General features: G+C 42.2%; 1 protein-coding gene across 3 annotated transcripts in view; it reads right to left on the reverse strand.

Moving 5' to 3' along the window:
- Positions 1 to 23,288, reverse strand: part of LOC134207700 (uncharacterized) — a 322,256-nt gene that overhangs the window by 94,926 nt on the left and 204,042 nt on the right. For 2 of the 3 annotated variants that reach the window (XM_062683512.1, XM_062683513.1), the window contains exons 4-7: positions 22,068 to 23,265; positions 21,740 to 21,994; positions 20,936 to 21,565; positions 7,361 to 7,715 (exon numbers count right to left, since the gene is read on the reverse strand). In XM_062683512.1, coding sequence (XP_062539496.1) covers positions 7,361 to 7,715; positions 20,936 to 21,565; positions 21,740 to 21,994; positions 22,068 to 23,265 — 2,438 coding nt within the window. The remainder of the gene's footprint in view (positions 1 to 7,360; positions 7,716 to 20,935; positions 21,566 to 21,739; positions 21,995 to 22,067; positions 23,266 to 23,288) is intronic. The other variant, XM_062683514.1, reaches the window with a different exon arrangement.

The following is a 23,288-nucleotide window of genomic DNA, read 5'->3' on the forward strand; positions in this document are numbered from 1 at the left end:
AAAAAAGTATAACAAAGTAATCGGAGCAAGAACTGTCCAAACATCGCGAATAAAATGTTTAACTCAGTGAACCTTGTCCTTAAGAAGGTAATGCGTCGTCATGGTAATGTACTTTTCTCGGCCGAAAAGGCTCCGTGTCAGTGATTTTTCAGCCTGGCCGCTTCCAAGAGATGCGGTGTGTTATAACAACAATAAAAAAATGTTTATGGAGACGAAGCGAGAAGGAATAAAATGCGATGGCCATAGGCAAACAAAATATAAATAGGAACAATATATCGAGCGCGCGTATGGGCGCCGGCAATTTCATCAAACACAATCAGTTATGACGTGTGTGTGGAAATGAGCGAAGTTGCTTGCGAGTGAAAGTCACGTGATTGCATCACTCTGCGTCACTTTGCGAGTTTTGGTCTGATTTTTTTTCTTTCGGGCTATGATTTAATGCGTCATGCTGAGGAGATCGTGAAAATATGATGACGAAAATGCTTAACATTGATGCGTGAAGATGATCATCAGTGCGTGTTGGGCGGATGAGATGGAGTGTAGAGCTAAGTGAGACAGCTATGCGAGATGATTCGTGATGGATGTTTACATGAGCCGAATGGATGAACAATGTCAATGCCTACTGAGAAATTCGTTGCCAATGGCAACGTTCGGATGCAAAGGTGAAAACGATGGGCAATTATTACACTCAAATTACAAATACGATCGTGAAAATTACAGATTGAAAACGTGTTAATACAATATCAAGCCTAGTATTCGTTACTCGGATTGGATTTACAGCGGAAAATCTTGAGCCTGTGACTACTCAAAAGTTTTCAAGGGTATGTGGGAGGGCAGTGAAACGCAGCAATAAATTAAACAACAGAGAGTGAAGCAACACTGAAGAACTCGTGGCGTTTTTAAGAGGCTTAGATTGATGCAGGGTATCTGTGAGGTCTATAAAAAAATATTAATCTTATTAGAGGATTCTACTGGGGAGATCAGAATTGGATTCCGTTCGCGTTCTGGACAAGATTCCGAAAGAGCTTTGTCCGGAATTCCGACAAGAACCTGTTGCGATTATTCATTTTTTGAGCGTCTGGGGAAATTTACACAAATATAAGATTCTACAAATCTTCAATTAACTTCTGCTATGACACGCAAATGGAAGAAACTTTTCATGATTTCAACGGAATGCCAACAGAATCCTGTTGAGGATTCTTGTTCAGGACAATGACAGAATCATGTGTGGGAATTAAACAGAATCCCCACACTCAGTTCAGCCCGGCTTTTATAAATTATTTTGCCGAGATCCGCACAGCCAAGCGCTCGGTGCATGACGTCTGCTGATAAAGTAGCAAACGAGATTCGCACAGTCGAGATCGGTGAAAATTTTTGAATGTGCTGTTCAGGATTCCGACAGAATCCTGTTCTGAATTCCGACAGAATCAAGTTCAGCAATTCGACAGAATCTGGCGGAGCTTCGACAATGTTCAGGACACAGAACAGAATTAAGTCTTCCGACAGAATCATGTTCAGAGTCCCGTCAGAATCATGTTCAGGATTCCGATAGAATCTGTTCCTTGATTCCGACAAAATCCTGTCCTCGATACCGACAGAATTCTAACAGAAGCCTGCGCAGAATTCCGATAGAATCCTGTTCTGGATTTCGACAAAATCCTGTCCCAGTCCTGCTCAAGATTCCAAAAAATTTGGTTCATGATTCGTTTCGTTCCTTGTTTCTTCCTTCTTTCTTCTTTCTTTCATGCTTCTTTCTCCATTCTTTCTTCCTTATTTTTTTTCTTTCTTCCTTTTTTCATCCTTTTTTCTTTCTTTCTTCCTTCTTTCTTCTTCTTTGCTTCCTTTTTCTTCCTTTTCTTTCCTTCTTTCTTCTTTCTTTCTTCCTTATTTTTTCTTTCTTTCATCCTTCTTTCTCCCTTCTTTCATCCTTCTTTCTCCCTTCCTCCTCCCTTTGTTCTTCCTTCTTTCTTCCTTTTTTCTTCCTTTTTTCTTCTCTTTATTTTCTTTTTTTGCCTTTTTTCTTCATTTTTTCTTCTTTCTTTCTTCCTTCTTTCTTCGTTCTTTCTTCCTTCTTTCTTCCGTTTTTTTTTCTTTCTTCCTTCCTTCTTTCATGCTTCTTTCTTCCTTCTTTCGTCCTTCTTTCCCTTTCTTTCTTTCTTCCTTCATTCTTCCTTCTTTCAATCTTCCTTCTTTCTTCCTTTTTCTTCCTTTTTTCTTCTTTCTTTCTCTCTTCTTTCTTCCTTATTTCTTTCCTCTTTCTTCCTTCTTTCATCCTTTTTTCTTCCTTCTTTCTTCCTTCTTTCTTCCTTCTTTCTTCCTTCTTTCTTCGTTCTTTCTTCCTTCTTTCTTCCTTTTCTCGTCCTTAGTTCTTCCTTCTCTCGTCCTTCTTTCTTCCTTCTTTCGTCCTTCTTTCTTCCGTCTTTTTTTTTCTTTCTTCCCTCTTTCATGCTTCTTTCTCCCTTCTTTCACCTTTCTTTCTTCCTTCTTTCCCCTTCTTTTTTTTCCTTCGTTCTTCCTTCTTTTAATCTTTCTTATTTCTTCCTTTTTTCTTCTTTCTTTCTCCCTTCTTTCTTCCTTATTTCTCTCCTCTTTCTTCCTTCTTTTTTCCTTTATTCTTCCCTCTTTTTTCTTTCTTTCTTCCTTCTTTCTTCTTTTTTCTTCCTTGTTTCTTCCTTTCTTTCTTTCTTTTTTCTTTCTTCCTTTTTCTTCCCTTTATCTTCCTTTTTTTGCCTTTTTTCTTAATTTTTTCTTCTTTCTTTCTTCCTTCTTTCATCCTTCTTTCCTCCCTCTTTCTTGCTTCTTTCTTCTTTCTTTCTTCCTTCTTTCTTCCTTCTCTCGTCCTTCTTTCTTCCTTCTCTCGTCCTTCTTTCTTCCGTTTTTTTCTTTCTTTCTTCCTTCTTTCATGCTTCTTTCTCCCTTCTTTCATCCTTCTTTCTTCCTTCTTTCGTCCTTCTTTCCCCTTCTTTCTTTCTTCCTTCGTTCTTCCTTCTTTCAATCTTCCTTCTTTCTTCCTTTTTTCTTCTTTTTTCCTTCTTTATTCTTTTTTCTAATCTTTCTTTCTTTTTTCCTTTACTCTTTTTTCTTCCATCACTTTTTCTTCTTTTCCCATCTTTCTTCCTTCTTTCTTCTCATTACTCACTTCTCACTTATTACTTCACACCTCTCACTTCTCACTCCTCACTTTTAACTTCTCACTTCTCACTTTTCACTTCTCACTTCTCTATTCTCACTTTTCACTTTTTACTTTTCACTTCTTACTTCGTACTTCTCACTTCTTTTTGTTTCTCATTTTTCACTTCTCACTACTCCTTTCTCATGTCACACTTGTCATTTCTCACTTCTTACCTCGTACTTCTTATTCGGCACACAGACCGTTCGGCTCAGGACTCCGACAAAGTCCTGTTCACGATTCCGACAGAATCCTGTTCAGGACTATGGCAGGCCCCTAAACATGACTCCGACAAACCTCTAATCACGATTCCGAAAAAAATACTTTTCAAGATTTTATCAAAATCCTATTCAGAATTCCAAGAAAATCCTGTTCAGGATTCCGAGGAAATCCTGTTTGGAATTCCGACAGAATCCAATTCAGTTCAGAATTCCGACAAAATCTGTTTCTGGATTCCGACAAAATCCTGTCCCAGATTCCGACAGAATCCTGCTAAGGATTCCAAAAAATCCGATTCATGATTCCATCAGAATCATGTACAGAGATCCAACTGAACCTGTTCTGGATTCCGACTGTATCCTGTTTAGGACCAATTCTGTTGAATTCCGACAGAATCCCGTTCACGACAGAATCCTGTTCAGGATTCCAACGAAACCGTGTTCAGAGCTCCGACAAAATACTGTTCAGGACTACAACAGACTCCTGAACATGCCTCCGACAGACTTCTAATCATGGATCCGAAAGACTTCTGTTCAGGATTCCGAAAAAAAATCCTGCCCGATATTTCAACAAAATCCTGTTCAGGATACTGAGAAAATTCTAAAAGGATCCTGTTCAGAATTACGACAGAATCTTGTTCAGAAATCAAACTAAATCTTTTTCCGAATTCCGACAGAATCCTATCAAGGATTCCGACAGAGTCCTGCTCAGGATTCCGACAGAATCCTGTTAAAGATTTCGACAGAATCCTGTTCAGGATTCCAAAGAAATCGTGTTCAAAACTCCGACAGAATTCAATTCAAGAATCCAACAAAATCCTGTTCAAGACTATGACAGACTCCTGAACATGACTCCGACAGACTTCTAATCACAATTATGAAAAAAAATCATTTTCAGGATTCCGACAAAATCCAGTTCAGAATTCCGACAGAATCCTGTTCAGGATACGCACTGAGTCCTGTTTAGGATTCCGACAGAATTTTGTTCACGATTCAAACAGAACTCTGTTTAGGATTCCAAAAGAATCGTGATCAGAACTCCGACAGAATCATGTTGAGAATAACGACAGAATTCAGTTGAGGACTCCGACAGACTCCTGAACATGACTTCGACAGCCTTCTAATATTTACTCCGATAGAATCCTGTTCAGGTTTCTCACAGAATCTTGTTCAAGATTTGGAAAGAATCCTCTTCAGGAATCGGTTCAAAATCCCAGAAGGACCTTGTATAGGATTCCGATAAAATTCTGTTGAGGATTCCGGCAGAGCCCTGTTCAGGATTCCAAAATAATCCTGTTCACGATTCCGACAAAACAACCATGTTCAGAACTCCGACAGAATCTGTTCAGAGGATTGAATCTTGTTGAGGATTGTGGCAGAATCCTGTTCAGGACTCCGACAGAATCAGGGCTACGACAGATTTATAATCATGACTCCGAGAGATTCCTATTCTGGACCTCGAGAGTTTCCTGTTCAGAACCCTGTTTAGGATTCCAAGAGAATCTAATTCAGGATTCCAACAGAATCCTGCTCAGGAATCAAAGAAAACCTTTTTCCGAATTCCGACAGAATCCTGTTCAGGATTCCAACAGAAACGTGTTCAGAACTCCAACAGAATCCTTTTCAGGATTCCTACAGAATCCTGCTAAAGATTCCGACAGAACCCTGTTGAAGATACCGACAGAATCCCTTTCATGGCACCGACAGAATCTTGTTTATGACCGCGAAAGACCATTTTTTCAGGATTTAACCAGAATCCTATTCATTTTTTTATAATCTTTATTTTCGTGGTTATAAGTTCATCATGTCAAAATCCTGTTCGGAATTCCGGAAGAATCCTGATCAGGATTCCAACAGAACCTTGTTCAGGATTCCGACACAATCCTTTTCAGGGCTCCAACAGAATCCAGTTCAGGATTCCAACAGAATCCTGTTCAAGATTCCGACAGAACTTGATTCAGGATTCCAACAAAATCTTGTTCAAAATTCCGACAGAGTCAAGCGCAGGACTCCGACAGAATCGTGTTCAGAACTAGGACAGACTTCTAATCATGACTCCGACAGACTCCCGTTCAGGAACTAAACAAGATCCTGTTCAGGACTCCGAAAGACTCCCGTTCAGGATTTCAACAAGATCCTATTCAGGAATCCGGCCGGATTTTTTCCAAATCCCGACAGACCCAAAATTCTAACAAAGTCCTGTTCAAGATTCTGACGGAATCCTGTTCACAATTCCGACAGAGCTCTGTGCATGATTCCAATAGAATCGTGGTCAGAACTCCGACAGAATCCAGTTCTGGACTCCGACAGAATCGACAGGATCAGGGTTTAACAAAAATTCTGTTCAAGATTCCGACAGAATCCTGTTCAAGGTTCCAAAAATATCCTGTTCAGGATTCCGACAGAATTTATTTCAAGATTTCGAAAGAATACTCTTTAGGGTTTCGAAAAAAGATATTTTAGTTACTAGATAAAGATTGTCGCTGTCGTCGCTGTCCGGAACATCTTTTGCTGGCGAGGATAGGGGAGCTAAATGTCAAAGAAGAAAAATCCATACGATTTGACAGGTATGTACCACACATGTTTCGGACAGCAGAACAAAGGGAACCGAAGCGACAATCTTTATCTAGTAACTAAAATATCTTTTGTTTCGAAAGACCCATGTTCAAAATTCCGATAGAATCCTTTTCAGGATTTCGACAATATTTTGTGTCAGACTTTGACGAAATTCTGTGTCGGATTTCTACTGAATCCGGTTCAGAACTCCGACATAATCCTATTTACAATTCCAAAAGGATCCTGTTCAGGATACCGTCAAAATTTTGTTCAGTATTCCGGCAGAATCCTGTTCAGGATTGCAACAGAAGCCGGATCAGAATTTCGACATAATCAAAATTTTATCGGAATCCTAAGCATAATTTTGACAATCCTGAAAAGGATTCTATCGAAATCCTGAAGAGGGGTCCGGATTGTTTAAATTACTGTCAGTCCTTAACAAAATTATGTTGGGATCCCGAACTGCATACAGCTGGTTACTTCCGGATTCTAGTACAGATTTCTGACAGGATTCTGCCAAAATCCCAAAAAGTATATTGTCAAAGTCCTGAATTAGATACAATCGAAATCTTTTAACAAGAATCTGCTGGAACGCCAAGGACCACATTGGCCAAACGATATTTTCCTGGATGCATACTAGCTGACCATTCCCCCCGTCTACATCAATCTACTCTTTCGCCAAATCTTGTTACGGAAAGCCTCAAAACAACGACCGAAAACACTCAACACGACTGCAGCAGCAAACATCTAGCCTTGGCGCGAACCTCTGTGCGAAAAAGTAGCTCCTCGTGACGACCCCGCTGGCCGACGTAGTGGTGATCACGTGCAGATTTCCCATGGTGCTTCCGCTGAGCTGGCTGGTCAGCATGGCCGCCGTCAGCGAGGCCGATCTCTTCTGTTTCGGAACGGCAGATATGCTCGAGCCGCCGGTGACCGGTGGTGACATCCTACGCCTCAGCTCCAACTCCTCCCCGTCGCTGTCGAACTTGGTGAGATCCAGCGCCGAGCCGGTTTCGATGGGGACGTTCGTGGGAGTTGTGGGGGTCGTCGGTTCCGAGGACTGCTGGGACGATGGCTGCTGTTCGAAGATCGGCGGTAGGTTCACCACCGGAGCCAACTCGTCGAACAATCTCCGGAGCGGCTGGATGTCGGTGGTTAGACGCGGCCGACGCCAGGGACGATACGCGCTAGTAAATTTGATGACAATTAAACGGGTCACGCGAAAGAAACAACAAGACAATCATTGGTGATTAGAATTGAGTCGCCCTCCTAAAACCGAACCAATCTGGTTGGCACAACCACAATTAAGGCACCGATTCAACAATTTATGATCCCGCGATTAATCATCGGACAAGGAAACGTTCCAACCCGCCAGTTATTATTACTCATCATCCCGCTATTAGCATTAGATTCGTACCTTTTCAGTTGCTGCGGTTGCTGTCCAGCGGAGCTCAACGCCTGCTGCGATGGTTGCAAATTCAGCGGCTGCAGTTGTTGTTGTTGTTGCTGCTGTTGCTGCAACCCGATGTCAGCGAGGGTGCCCCCCTCCGGCTCGGTGTCGGGTGTGTCCGCCGGCAACGACATCGGGCTGCTATCCGACGGGTCGCTACTCTCCATCATCTGGAACAGATTCTCGGTGGCCGTCGCCCGGAGGTACGATATCCGGCGAGTTTTGCGCTCATCTTCGTCGATGTTGAGTGCACCGTTGCCGGGCGCCACCTGCTGATGATGGGGGTGGTGGTGCTTCTGGCGGAGCACAACCTGGCTGGAGTCTGCACGGGTGGATTTGAAAATGAAAACAAAAAATCGGCAACGATCATTAGTGAATGGGTGATTGTTTGTTAACGCATCTAAAAGCGTTTTTTTTTTCGTAAATTATTCGGTGAGTCATTTGAAGCAATTAAAAAACGATGGTTAGACTTATCGCGATGAAGAAACGAAATGATCATAGAAGGCAAGGAAGCGAGAAAATTAATGGCGTGGTTGCATCAGCGCTTAGATAGAAGTGAATATGCGTTGGATTTGATTAATTCATTCGTTTAATTCTCGCTTAACTTTTCAAAAGGTCCTAAGTAACATTTTTTTCATGAATTAATTTGAATAGCGCAATCAACAGAACAACATGAAAGCTTTTGATTCCAGTACTCAAATTAATTCATGAAAAAAATGTTACTTAGGTCCTTTTGAAAAGTTAAGCGAGAATTATTCATTTGATGATTGGATTAGGTATTTTAAATTCATTCAGACATAGGGTTATTTTGAATAAGTTAGGTAATATAGAAAACATAAAAATAAAAGAAATCAAGACAATTGAAACATTGTTAACTCAATCCACACAAAAATTTAAAAAAGGAATTAATGTGTTATCACCACCAGTATTTAACAATAACCACAACTGAACACATTTAATAAATATCTTCTTAAAATTTACCAAATTAACATAAACATTCTTGGTAATGCCATTATTTATAGGGAGCTTCAAAATTTTACCGTAAAAAAATTTATCGACCTGTGAGCCTGCCTACGATGTGGCGGGGTTTGCAATGGGCTCTGTTGATCTTTTATAAAAAGCTGTATGTATCTGCAAAAGCAGGGCCTATCAAAGCGACCGTGTGCCGCCCAAGCCCCTAGCCCCTAGGAGTGGAGGGACTTTAATCAAATCTACCTGGGCGACTGTTCCCCATGTTAGGGCGGCCCAAAACTGTGTCTGACCCTAGTGCGGATAGAATCGTTAATGGTCGTTTGACATAATTGATTTAAAATATATACTCAGAAAAATTACAATTCTTTCAGAATAGTTATTATTGGCATTTATATAAATCATATTTTTCAATATGAATTTTTCCTTCATTTGCACATAGGCTGTTCCTTCAGTATAGATCTGTTTTATTGAATTTTCTTTCGAATCCTTTTTTTTAATCAAATGGTTGTTCGAAACACGTAATGTAACCATTCTTTTAAAGCACTCATTTGCTCGGTTCAATGCAAAAAGGGTGATCATTCCTTACGCGATTGTTCAGGACCTTGACTTGCCTTCTTTGAAAGCATGCGTCTTGCCCAATATCCAGAAGTCTATAATCCAGTCTGATGAGAGCAAAAAGTAGATTTCAATCGCTTTCAAGCTCATTTTTTGCATCCATTTAGTCGACTGCAACATACTTCGAGTCGTTTGAAACAGATTGGAAGCTGTAGTCTGAGCAAGTTCGAGCAACTTGAGGTAGCTCAGGATTTTGACATTTTGACTGTCAAATGGATCACAATTATCAAAACAGAAGCTACAGCTCCGCAAAGAAAGAAAAGTTAGTTTTTTCTTGCATTAATCCCAAGAAAAAAAATACCAAATAAATGTTTCTTGTGCTTGGTGAGCGTTCATTGAAAAAAATTTTACTCGAAGTAGTTTGACAGCTCTTCGTTGTTAAAAATTCTCGAGTAATGTCGAGCTACTTCAAGTAAGTTCGAGCTGAGTCATTAGACAGCACTTATGTTGAAGTTCAGCTTTGAGTTGCATACAGAATACAGAATTATTGAAAATAAGATCATTTTCATTGCATTATGCCAAACGGCTTTATGCCAAATGACTTTATGCCAAACGGGGTAAGTTGTCTTAGTGGTATGGTAAATACGGTCCAACCACCGCAATTGCGGATCAATAGCACTCGGGTTTTGTCCCACACACTCAAAGGACAATATATGACGGATCGCTGTCAAGTTCCCACCGATAGACAGTCGATATTTTTTTTTTGCAAATTTCATAAATATTTTAGATATCTCCAATGAAAAATAAAATAATAATGCAATATTCCTCCAGGGATGTTCCAAGGAGTCCAAAGCGAATGTTGTAGGAGATGTTGCAGGGAATATTCCAGAAATTCCAACGGGAATGTTTCAAGAATTCCAATGAGAATCTTCTAGGGATTCTCCATCCTCCAGGAATTCCGACGGGAATGTTCCAGGGATTTCGAAGAAAATGTACCAGGGACGTAGACGCAAACCTTCGAATGATTTCGGAGTAATCTGCCGAGGGAGCCCGAAGTGAATCGTCGAGGGACTCCGAATAATTCCTTCGGAGGTTCAGAAAAGAAGCCTTCAGCGATTCCGAAGGGAATCCTCTAAGATGTTGAAGCAAATCATCGAAGGATTTCGAAGCAAATCGTCAAATGATTCCGAAGAATTTCATCGAGGGACTCCGAACTAAATCATTAAGATATTCCGAACCAAACTGTCGAATGATTCCGAAGCAATTCGTCGAGAGATTCAGAAGCAAATCGTCAGAGATTCCGATCGTCATGAAATTCCAAAACAAATCATTGAGGGATTCCGAGGCAAAACGTCGAAGAATTCTGAAACAAATCGTCAAGGAAGTCCGAAACAAATCTCCGAACGATTCCGGAACAAATCTTTGAGTGGTTCCGGAGGAGTTCTGAGGCAAATCAACGAGATTCTGAAGCGAATTCTCCATGGATTATGAAGGGTATCCCCCTCAAATTCTAAAGGGTATCCCTCAACGATACCGAAACAAATCCAGTGTGAATTCTTCTGGATTCCAAGTGGAATACTTCGATGATTCTGAAAGGAACTCTTTAGTAATTTCAATGACAATTCTTATCGGATTATGATGGGAATTCCTCTTGGATTCCGAAGAGAATTCTTCTCAGATGCTGAGGGAATCTACCTCAGAAATGAGAAACAAGCTCATAATCCTAGGGAGGGGCTATTTTTTTCTAGGGAGGGCTACGCCCCCCTAACTCCTCGTTATTTCCGCCAATGCCTTTCAAATTGTATCGGAGCCAAACATTAAAGATTGTTGTTATGTTCCTTTTAAATTTTATATTAAGAAGTATTGTTATTATTTGGAAAGTAGAGAAAAATAAATTTAATGAGCTTTGTATGTTTTGTAACAATCTTTTTCCCATTATATTTCGAGTGATGAATTAGTAACGAAGCAATTAAAAGGCACTTGTTACGAAATTTTACCAAATTTCAACAGCTGATTGAAGCGGGAATGCAAGCAAACCATAGTAAAGTCAGGCTTTGGGACAGTTCGTCGAATGACATTTAGTAGAAAGGAGATTTGGTCGAAGGGACATTTGATCGAAGGGACATTTGTTCGAATGAAAATTTAATCGAATGGAAAGAAATGAGTCAGTCTCGGGCTGAAAATCTCTTTAATAAAGAACAAAAAAAAAATAATCGAAAGGACATTTTGTCGAATGATGGAAGCGAATTTCAGTCGGTAATAGATAATTTAGTAAAATGGATGATTCGTCAACAGATTTTAGGTCGAAATTGAATAAATAACACACAAGATACATGGATAAACTGATAAGACGAAATCAGTGGACGTGCGGAAGCTCAGTCAGCAGCGGAAGAATCGAATACGAAACCTAATGAGGATTTTTCACCTGAACGAACGAAAACTGGCGGACTATAGAAAAATTGAAAACCTACAGAAATAGCAGAATATTAGAAACTGATGGTGAAATACCCTGAATTATATTTTTCGGTACAAGCTGTTGGGACTCTGTTGGGACATGCACGAGTTTCTCCTACTGCTCGAGACCTGCAAAAGTTGAAGGTGGAGATTGGAAGTCCAATGGCGTGGAACAGGAGAACGGGAATTCCACGCAGTTAATCCGATTGCGGGTACTTCATTCAAGTATCACATCTTCCCATCTACTAGAAAAGCGGCGAGAATGCAGTGTATGGAGTTGGTTTCGTTGTGCTTGGTAAGCAGGCCGGTCAGTGATGGCATCTGCGTGTTAAGCATTGAGGGCAAGTTCTTCATCTACAGCTTGATCAATGCATACACACCAACCAATGATATACCTGATGATGTGAAGAATGAGTTCTGAGCGCGTCTAGACGAGACCTACGGATAATGCCCGAAACATGACGTGAAATACAGCATCAGCGACACAAATTCACAGATCGGAAGGGAAGTGTTCTCTCGCCCAGTCATTGGAAAGGAGAGCTTCCACGCAACTGCCAATGATAACGGCCTGAGGCTAGTCAATTTTGCCAGAGGAATGACTGCCTTTAGCATCTATTTTGCACGCTAGAATATTCGAAAGCACACCTGGAGATACCCAAATGGACGTTTCAAATCAATCATGTTTTAGTGGACGGCCGGCATTTCTCAGATGTTTTAGATATGAGGACCTTCCGAGGCCCAAATATCGATTCTGACCACTATCTGGTGGTATGTAAGATTCGCGCAAGGCTGTCCAGCATCACCGGTTTTAGGCGTGAGAGAACCATGCGGCTGAACATACAGCGACTGTCGCGTTGCGGAGCAATTCGCTCATAATCTCGACGAAAGAATCGAAGGAGAAACTGGAGAAAATTTGAACGCATTGTGGCAACAAATCCAGTCACAGAGGTACTTGGTACCACAGAAGGAAAAGGCTGGTTTTTAATGTGGAGTGCCAAAGAGCGACAGATGAGAAACACCCGGTCAGGAGCCGCATGCTAGTGACGGCTACATGACAAAATAGAGAACGATATTGAATTTTGCAAATATAAATATACGATATAAAAAACTAGGGAGGGCTGAGAAAAAAACTCCACCGGTGTAAGAAACGGGGGTACGACGAAAAAATACTGTCGGACGCAGAGGCATAGCTCAGGAAGGTGCAATTCGCAGATCTGGTGTTAAAAGAAACGGAACCATCACCAACAAGTCTTACATTTAATTGCATATTATTCGGCAACTCGGCCGTACGAAAACCATTTTTTTGTTAAATATCTTGGCTGTGCATATGCACAGCAGGCATTGAAAGCGTGAGTGAAGTGGACGAGCATTGATCTAATTGAATCATAGCATCCTATGCCAGTCGGTGGGAAATAAGGGTGCTGAAAATGTTGTGGTAAGTCCAAGACTTGGCCATAAAGCATGTTGCCGATATTTGGTGTGATCCGATCTCCATCTCACTGTACATATATCCATCTCATCGCTAAACAAAGAAAAAAGAAAAATAAATCCATTCTGAAGCCCACACTGATGATTGAAAGCCCAAAAGCTATCCGTTCGTACGTATTTCGTCCACACAGAATTTTGTAAATTTTTTTTAAATATCTATTGTACAGATTATTATAGAAATTCCGGACGATTTTTTGGTCCGTTGAACGAGAATCTTTGTGACCTGAGAATCGTATTGAGCTTTCGTACGGAATTATTTTGGCCTTTCCAACGTTTACGAACGAAATTCCTTCGAGCTTCTGAACGAAATTCTTTATGGCTTTCGAAAGATATTCCTCTGAGCTTGCGAATGAAATCCTTTTGGACTTTAGCTTGGATTTTAGAATTCAGAACGGAATACTTTTGAGCTTTTGAAAGGAATATTTTTGGACTTTCAATTGAAGCCTTCTGGGCTTCTGAACGCAATCTTTTTTCGATTAGAATCCTTATGTGATTTCATATCGAAGGCCTAAAACGAGTTTGTTCAGAAGCGCAAGAGGAGTTCCTTCCGAAAGCCAAAAAAACTACGTTCGGAAGATCAAAAGATCTCCATTTGTAAACCCAAAAGAAGCCCGTTCCTTTCTCTGGGTTTCCGAACGGAATTATTTGGGCATCCGAAAGGAATCTCTTTATGCTTCTGAACGGAATTCTCTTGAGCTTCCAAACAGAATCTTGTTGGGTTTCCGAATGAAATTATTTTTGACTTTACTTTCGAACGGAGTCTTTTTAGACTTTCGGAATGCTTGGTTAATAGTATTATAGCTTTATAATAGAGCTCGCACTTCGCGAACTCGGTCTCTTTCATAATCTACGCATCGGGATAAGTAAGTGTTCTATTGATAGCTTTGGGTATAAACAGTGTTAGAACACTTCACTTTTTCAAAAACTCATTTCGCATCGTCTTTACTTTGGACTCCAGAGTGCAGCCAGCTGGGCTTCTGAATGGATTTTTTTCTGCTTCTGTACAAGGGATACCAAATCTATATCTATTTGGGATTCCGAACAAAATTCGAAAGACGAAAGAGATTCCGTTCGGAATACACAAAGGTTTTTGTTCGAATGCGCAAAAAGAATTCAACAGGTTCGAAAACCGAAAAGAGTTCAGAAGAGTAAAGGTTCTCCGTTTGTGAACGCAAAAGAAATCCGTTCCGTTCTTTAGGTTTCCGAACGGAATTATTTCTTCTGTATCTCTCCTTCGAATCGTTTTATCTTCGAGTTTCCAAACCGAATTCTTTTGGATTTCCGAACAGATTTTCAATAAGGAAATTGCATATTAACAATTTATGTTAAAGTTACAACATACACATTGACAAGAACATTATTTAGGGCTATTTAGTGCAATACCCTCACTTGTCATAAGACGAGCTAGTTGTATCCCATTTAATTCTACCACTTGATTGAAACTATACAGATACATATTTCGTCCTCAACAGTAAGACCGACTTCAGTATCTCGTACTTGGCTCGACTAAGTCTAACACCGACTTTTTGATTCCCGAATCCTCGATATTCTACGTTGTAAAAAGTGCATGGTTTTGAATAATTTTCTAATTCCTGTATCTCATAGACTCCATAGTCCATACAGACGAATACAGACATTTTACTGAGATTGATACCGTGACCTGCCCTATTTCCGCGCATTACCTAATACCGTGGATTTTATCCAAATTGATGAATACAGGCTGGACTCTATTATCCGGAGTGTTGAAAAAAATTTCACTCCGGATAATCGAGCCATTTTTTGTTGTCGCTGAAAATTTAACTTTCGCTCAAATAATCTTTATTCTAGTTATATAAAATCTAATAAAATATCCCGTTGGCCTGTTCACGGGTTCTGGCTACCGTTATAGGTCGGCGGCAGCGTTTGTCATAATTTTGGTCGACGAAGGCTTGACGATTTATTTATTACGTTCGTCAAGCAAAGTTTTTTTTTCAGGATATTTTTAAGACATTAACGGGAGAATCTTTAAATTTCGCCGGAAAAATCTAATGAACTGTCCTAGGAGATTCTTCCAAGTTTTTCAAATTTTCAACAGGAAATGCTCTAAAGTTTTCACCGGAGTTTCTTTGAAATTTTCACGGGAAATTGTTTAGAAGTTTTCCTATGCCACCGGGCATGCATGCTTCGAATTTTTTTCTCGTCGAGAATTTTCCGGAGTTTCCACTAAATAGAATTTCTTTCTGATTTTTTTAGGTTCCACAAAACTATTTTCAATGGAATTCTGGATTTTTTTTCGGAATTTCTTTGGATTTCTACGTGAAATTTTTTATGTTGTCCATTAGTAATTCTTCGGAAATTCTACGAGAAAATTTTCAAAAGACGAAGGGTCGTTTGGTTGAAAATCATTCGGTGGAAAGTCATTTGACCGAATACCACTTGGCCGAATAATACGTTAAGCCGAAAGCTATCTAGCCGAATTCCATTTGTTCGATACGGTTATTAAGTAGAAAACGGTTTGACGCTACGACCAAACTAGTCATTTGGCTAAAAAAGCCATATGCTCTAACAGGTCGTTTGGTCGAATAGGCCTTGTCGTCGAAAATTCCATTTGACCGAAACGGTAGTTTATCAGAAAAAGCAATTTGGCCAAAAATGTTATTCGGCTAATCGGATTATTTGGCGAAAAACGTTGACCCGTTCGGCCAAACGCCACAAATGAGCTGTCGGAGTAAACGTCTTTTTCGGCCAAATTATCAGTTCGGCCATATGATCTTCACCCGTACGTCGCTTTTAGCCAAATGGCATTTTTGACCAAACCGTTTTCGACCTTATGTAACGGACGAGGTTTCGCCAAGCAAGGCCAACGCCAAGCAGCATTTTCGGTCAAACAGTTTTTTCGACAGCTCGGGCAAACAACACTTTCTGGTATCATCATCATCATCACATTGCTGCTTATCGTAAATATATTTCATATTATTTTTTATTACATATGCTAAATTATATATTGTATATATCTATAATCATTTTTTCAATAAATTAAACACTGCTTTTGTCGTCAGGGATGATTTTTCCAATACAGGCCCAAGAACCAGTGATTCTTCAACCGAAACACCACATTCTTAAGTTGTGCTTACAGGAAGTAGTTATTTATAGCCGAAATTAACAATGAAATTGATGTTTCAGAGCAAGGTATTGGAGCACCGTAGCCTTATAGGATTCTCTACCAGACCACTATTTCATATATTCGATATACATGCCTAAATTTCTCTTACTACATTACTGATTTGACTGTAAATATGAAGGGGTTGGGTGGGTGCATCAGGGCATCAACTAAGTTACAACTGGACAATGAAGTGGTAGCCAATCGGAGTCAAGGAAGGAAAGTATTAGTCGTGCGTGTCTAATACTTTTATCTCCAACAGTCGTTAACCAGTTGACGCGCCCTTCTTCCAACAAACCATCCCGTGGAAAACTTGACAAGTATTGTAAATTTCATTATTCTTTTGGTTTCGTGTAAGTGCCTCTGCTTACAGGTCCACCACCCCCATTTTTGGCCCTTCATACAGCAATTTGTTGAATTCAAAACGATATTGAAATTTGACCTTACTGTTGAGTGGAACCGCATGCAGAGCAAGACTCCAGCCAGGATGGTGGCTAACTACATACATACATACATACAGTTCGGGCAAACAACACTTTCGGCCATATGATCATTTCCGCCAAATGGCTCTTTTATGCCAAACGACCTTTTGGCTTTTTTGGCTAAATTACCTATTCGATAAGACGACTTTTCAGCCAAATGATCTGTTCGGCCGAACGACATTATCGGCCATATGACTATTTTGGTCAAATGCCAGTCAAGTTTCAGATTAATGACATATTGGGTCAAACAACAAACGGCCTTTTCCTGTCAAAACATTTGATTTCAAAATAAAATTCTGTGGATTTCAGCAGGAAATCCTTGGAAATTTCTGCAGGTAATTCTTTGAGATTCCCAAAGGAAATTCTATATAATTTACCCAGGAAAATTCTGAGTTTGCACCTGGTGGGCTTCGTGGCCGTGTGGTTCGTGGCGTCAGTCGTCTAAGCGTATTTGCAAGCTATGGAGTGTGAGTTTGATTCCCGCCTTAGTAAGAAGAAAACATTTCGTGAACTGGAAAACGCTCCGCTGGTTCACTGGGTGCTGTGTGAATGTCCTGTTCGTAGTCTAATGCTAAGTGTTAAGTATTCAGTCTGTGCGACCTCTGGTCAAAGAAATTCTACAAAAAGATCTTCCAAATTTTATTCAGAATTTCAATGGTAGTATTTTCGAGATATCGAAAGAAATTCTTCAGAATTTCCAATGAAAGTTCTTAGTTTTACGAAAAGCTTTTTAATTTTGGAGTAGGACTTACGTCTCTCTTCACTATACCGGGTGTCATTTCAATATTTCTAAATCGACTGCGTTACGCTGTGTTGAAAGATTTTGAATGATAATAGCGTTTGTCCCAGTGAACGGATCTCTTCGAAAAACCCCTTAATCGACAGATCTTAAGTATGCCTTTCATATTCATACTCGATATGACCCGAAAAACTTGTTTCAATAGGCCTAAAACTGTTTTCGAAGCAAAACATTGACTGCACTGAAACCTATAAATATGGGTGCCGCTTGTTCCTCGCGTCATTTGTTCGCTTGATTCTGATGGGTGCAGACGCTAGCGGATAAGCTGCAACTGCGCACCAAAATAAGCCATAAAAGAGGGTGACGCAATTTTTCCTTCTCATTCTGTTCAGAACTTCCAACGGGATATTTTTCTTTCATTCTAACCGGGACAAGCAAAGCCACAGCAGCATCGATTCGACAGCACTCGCAACTTTTCGCAAAACAGCATCGTTCGCATCATCCGCTTTTCGGCCCGGCAGCGCCGAGGCCACCATCAGCCAAAGCATGCCAGTACAGCCGCAGAAAATGTTCCAGAAGCAGCCCATTCTACAGACCCGACACCGCAGCAATGCCGAGGAGATACCGGCAGCAGCAGCAGCAGAGTCGAGCCGAAACTAGCCGGCATCAATGAAGAGCTGAGGCCGACCGGCATCAGTGTTGAGCCGAGACCGGCCGGCATTGGTATCGAGCCGAAACAAGTTGTAGAAAATCAAGAGAAAGAACTGCAATGTTCTTGAAGAAATCGTGTGTGTGCGTGTTTTGTCTTCGAGTAAAGAAACCCCCTCGGTCAACCAGTTCCCCGAAAGGAGTTAATTTTCGGCCCTTATCAGGGCCAAGAGAGTTAATAATAATTTTCGCAATAGGGTGGCATTCGTCACTGGTTCGTCGCATGCTGCATTAAGGCAATTCGCATCCCCCGAATTCCAATCAAATTCCAATCCGAAAATTGTCTAGACCGGCACCGGGAATCGAACCCAGCCACCCTCAGCATGGTCTTGCTTTGTAGTCGCGCGTCTTACCGCACGGCTAAGGAGGGCCCGCCTTAGCCGTGCGGTAAGACGCGCGGCTACAAAGCAAGACCATGCTGAGGGTGGCTGGGTTCGATCCCGGTGCCGGTCTAGGCAATTTTCGGATTGGAAATTGTCTCGACTTCACTTGGCATAAAAGTATCATCGTGTTAGCCTCATGATATTCCGTGTGTAGTAGAAAATCGAAAATTTGTTTTCAATAAAATGAAATATCTGCAGTTATCAGACGTCGCAACTCATTTCTGATTAGTGCGCATGATAGTACATCCATGCGTGCATGATGCGCACTACTAATGAAATATTTCAAATTGTCGCGACTCGCGTCGCAGCGCGAGTGCTCAATCGCGCGGTCCGGTTTGGTGGCGGCCCGACAATAACGGCTGAGAAACCTCGCAGTTAATAAATGTGGAAGTGCTTAATGAACAGCTGCGAGGCGTTTGGGGATGTAATGTCAATAAAAAGAAGAAGAATACCTTCGATGTTTGATGAGGGCTGTGTAGATCCAATTCTTGGACCATCCTATAGTTTGATAAACGATCCAGCGACAGACTTTTGGTGAATCTATCGCGGCCGTCAGATTGCTGCTGGAGCTGTGAGCCGTCAACTAAACCTTTAGGTTATTTCCAACTACAAAGTTCAATACGTTCGACCCTCTAGTGTTGTTGGTTTTACTCCACGTCCGGGGCCGGAATGAGGGAAGGGTCAAGTATAAATATGAGTTCATTTCGACTCTGCTTTTGCCGGTTTGCTTTCTAAGGTCGGTTCCCCGATTCTGGTTGGGCAAGGACCTATGGTTCAAGGACGCCCTGACTAACCATTCGTTGGCCCCCATGAAAACATTGGCTTGCGTGATGATTTTTGTTTTGTGTTAACCAGCTGCAATTTGTGGGTTGGAACTGGGTGGTGCGAATAGAATCGATTTGGTTGTCAAACTGAAGCCAAAATTTTCTATTGTGCCGGAGCCAAACATTGAAGATTGTGGTTATGTTCGTTTTAGATCTTATATTGAGAAGTATTGTTATTATTTGGGGAAAAAAAATAATCTCAGTTTGAGTTTTGTATTCTTTGTAATAAATATTTTTACATTATATTTCGAGTGGAACATTAGTAGAAATGCAACTAAAAGCAATCGTTACGAAATTTCACGATATTCAGCAGCTGATTTGAGCGGGAATGAATGTAACCATCGTAGTCATGTAGAGTCTCGCACATTTGTGCGCCCTCATGCAGCATGGAAAGAGAAATTCAAAAAGCGGGAAATGTTTAACAACCAAGTAACTGCAAAATAATTTTGCTATTAGGAGTGATTTCAAAACATCCCTCTACTCGCTTGAGAGCAGAAAAGCGGCTCTATCCGCAGCACCCAGGGTTGGAATAGAACAGCCAGTGATTATAATCATAGATCAAAGCTCGAACAAGGCTACCTATTGTGCTGTGATCATCTGGCCCAACATGGGCAGATCCACCGTCGACGACAAAAGTATTTATGTTGGTGAAGCTTCAATATCAGGAACGATGATGTGACTAACCACACAGATCCGGGCTGCAGTACCCGTAGAGCCAAAGCGTCCGAGAAGCGGATAACAGTGCGTCGGAAGAAATTTCGGCATAAGTAGGTAGCATAAGGTTGTTGTCTGAGTGATTGTCCGGCAGATACATCTGTGTTATTGTATGAGAAAATGTTTGCCTTTTTCTACGGGGTTTCATTATTTCCTATTGAAAATGAGCCAGTTCTAATCAGACTAATCAGCTTTGTCGGAAAGCCATGTTTTATTATTATCTGCCACACGACTACAAAATTCTGTGTTGCCATATGAGAAGGAAAGTCAACATAGCAACACCCAATATTTTTTTTACATATGACTTATATTCTGAACACTCGCATTTAAAAGGTAATTTGAACTATATTCGCGTAGTTCTGTCCATAGGATCTTGCATACTTTTGCAACCTTGGTTCTCTTTACGAAAAACCGAGGAAATTCTTAGTTTTAGGGTGCTAAAACGCCAATGTTCGGAATATGAGTCATGTTCGGGATTTGAGCGAAAACGATACCACCTGAATTTTCTTTGATTTTTTGAGATTTTTTTCATGGGGTCAACTCATAATTTCATTAACGCTAAAGGTCTTGATCGATTAAAACCCAACCGTGTAAAAAGAACTGGGTGTAATAGTTTACACAAGTTCCAATCTTACACTACCCCGAGTCTGTCGATGACAATCGAGCGTCTATTCCCTTATGTTAGAGCCGGCCTAAAACAGCGTCTGATACATCAGCTGCGGTGCCACTTCAGCTATCCAAAGAATGCGACGGAAATCATAAAAATTATAATCCATCTTTTGCAATCGATAAAAAATAATTATGGTTATGGTATGGTGATGATGACGCCAACCATCCTTTCATGTGGATTTGGGAATCGTTAGAATGTACTTCGCCGTCTCTTTACCCGACCATTATTACAGCCAAATGTTTATTAAATAATAATCTGCAGTAAATCTGCAAAACTTTATACCCGTATTAAACCACCAATAGATTAGTAACACACGCATCGCACAGCACACAGTTAGAAGGAAAGATTAGAACCAAAGCTTTTAATAAACAGAAGATAAAACGCAAAACAACAAAACATAAAACATAACAAAACCTGAACACAAATTCAACGTCGTCGGCCGGACAGCCGCCGTCGGTGCCCCCGTAGACGATGGACAACTCATGCCCCCAATGCTGCTAGTAGGAACAGTTACACCGGAAGTAGCCACGGATGGCGAAGCTGGGACTGGGACTGCTTGCGATGGTGGTACCGTCGCTGTCGACGGCGTTGTTGTCGTCTTCGGCATCGCTGCCAGGAGGAACGGGGAAGGAACTGGTTTCATATCTACATCACCGTCGGCGGCGACACCGGCCGGTCCTCGTGCGACCACCATGCCAGCTAGACCACCCTCGTCGGAACTGCTATTGCTGATGGCCCCGAGGAGGGGCTCATCGCCCAAGGCTGACGCCGTGGGTTGGCTGTGCACTTCCACGATCGTTTGATTGCGGTGGAGCATCTTCAGCCGGAATTGTTCCTCGGAGAGTGGTTGCAGTCGGTGGTGTGCGGCCGCGTAGGTACGAGCCGGTGCAACCGGGGCCAGAATGGGTGGAGGGTTGAGGGATGAAGGTGAGAACGGGAACGAGGGATGAGATTGGGTGGGTGGTGCTGAGGACGGGGGACTGATCAGTGTCGATGGTGGCGGTACGAAAGCTCCCGATGTGGCCGGTCCTTGTAACCAAAATGCTGTATAGAAAACCCGGTCAGGCGGAACAGAACGTAGATAAACAGATCAGAATACAAGATGGGTGGTGCAGAGTGCGGAATGAACGGAAACCGGAGTAAAAACGTGCGGCGCCGTGTCAGTATTGAAGGTCGATAGAAGGTGCCCTTGGGGAGGGAAATCGAGAAGCAACATACCTGTCGAGTTACGGACTGCATTACGGTACGAGTTTTCTCGAACCGGTCGCTGTCGGAGTAGGGTACAAGTTCCCGGACTGTGGCCGGAGCCGGATTCCTTGCTGTTTATCAGCTGATCGTCACTGCTACCACTTGTTGCCGCCGCTGCCGCAGCGGAGAGATCCCTATTGTGGGTCGACTCGACAGATAGGGATCGCACTCGGACGGGAGTTCGACGCGAGTCGGAATCCGAACTAACCGAATGTGGTTTTTCTTCTAAAATTTGAAACGACAAAAATGTTTAGATACTTTGGTAAGCTAAATGAAGAAAGGACGGAAGGATATTTACCTGTCGACCTTCGCCATCCGGTACTCTCCGCCTTCAATTCAAACTCTTTCCGCCGTACGGCCACGTTAGCCACCACCTGTTTGGTGTTGATCCGGCTGAGCTCACTCTTGTACAGCTCGGCCCGGTCGATTCCGTCGGGCGAGAGAGGCCGTCCGGATTCGAACAGTTTGGCCTTCTCGGAAACGACGTGCATACTTTGCGGTGACAGTGGGAGAGCCGATTGTGACCCACTTAGTTGCTGTTGCTGGTAAGCCAGCGAAGGAGGTGCCGATTTGGGCGGACCCTCCGAAAAGGGTGCCAATCCGTTGATTCCGCTGAAGAATTGCTCCCGGATCGCGGACAGGTGAGACGAGTGCTGCTCGCGCACAGTTGTTAAGTTGCTTCCAGCGGCGATTGAATTTGAGACTGATGCCACCGCCGTTTGCGTCCCGGAGGACATTTTCGATGGTTTGGCTAAGGAATCTTGTTGGGGGTGCTCGTTGGAGGATATCACAGGCATGGTAGTTATGGAGGGGGGAGGTTGTCGCTGCTGTATTGGAGGCCAAACGGATTTCTGCAATCGATTGGGACGTCCGTAAAATTCTCGCTGCTGCACATCGAACGGAGCAGCCCCCGAAGATTGTGAAACATTGGCAGAACCTGTGACCGGTGCGGGTCGCCTCAGGAATTCCTCCTTCTGTTCAAAGCTCTTTCGCAAGCGAGACATTATTGCACTATCACCTCCACCCATCAGTTGGACATCGTTGGCCGAAAGGGTGGCGGCAGATTTGACCGAATCGTACGAACTAATAGAATCACTGTCTCGTCCGTGCTGCAGCAGCTTTTGCTGCTGCTGCTGCTGCTGTGCCAGGTAGTGCTGTTGTTTAACCGGATCGAAATCGAACACCAGAGGCTTGGCGGCGGCCGAACGCTGGGGAGCTTCGGCCGCCACCGGAGGCGACCGAATCTTGGGTACTTCGGCATAAATCGCCTTGCTGGCGGCAGCATTTTCAACGATTTCCTGCAGCGTACTGTAGAGAGATTCCTGCTTTTCCTGATCCGTTAGGACTCGCTTGACCCCGACACTACTGGCGGCCGGTGGCCCTCCGCTTGCGATGCTGGTTCGCGAGTTGGGCGTTGAGGCTGCTTTCGGGATAAATAGCTGCTGCGGTTGGGGTCGCTGGTTCGTTTCCGGGTTGTAGGCCGTATCGCTGAAGTACTGCAAGGAAAGGGGAATATTAA

This window comes from Armigeres subalbatus, chromosome 1 (genome assembly GCF_024139115.2).
Source record: "Armigeres subalbatus isolate Guangzhou_Male chromosome 1, GZ_Asu_2, whole genome shotgun sequence".
In the NCBI taxonomy this organism is placed as follows: Eukaryota; Metazoa; Arthropoda; class Insecta; order Diptera; family Culicidae; genus Armigeres; species Armigeres subalbatus.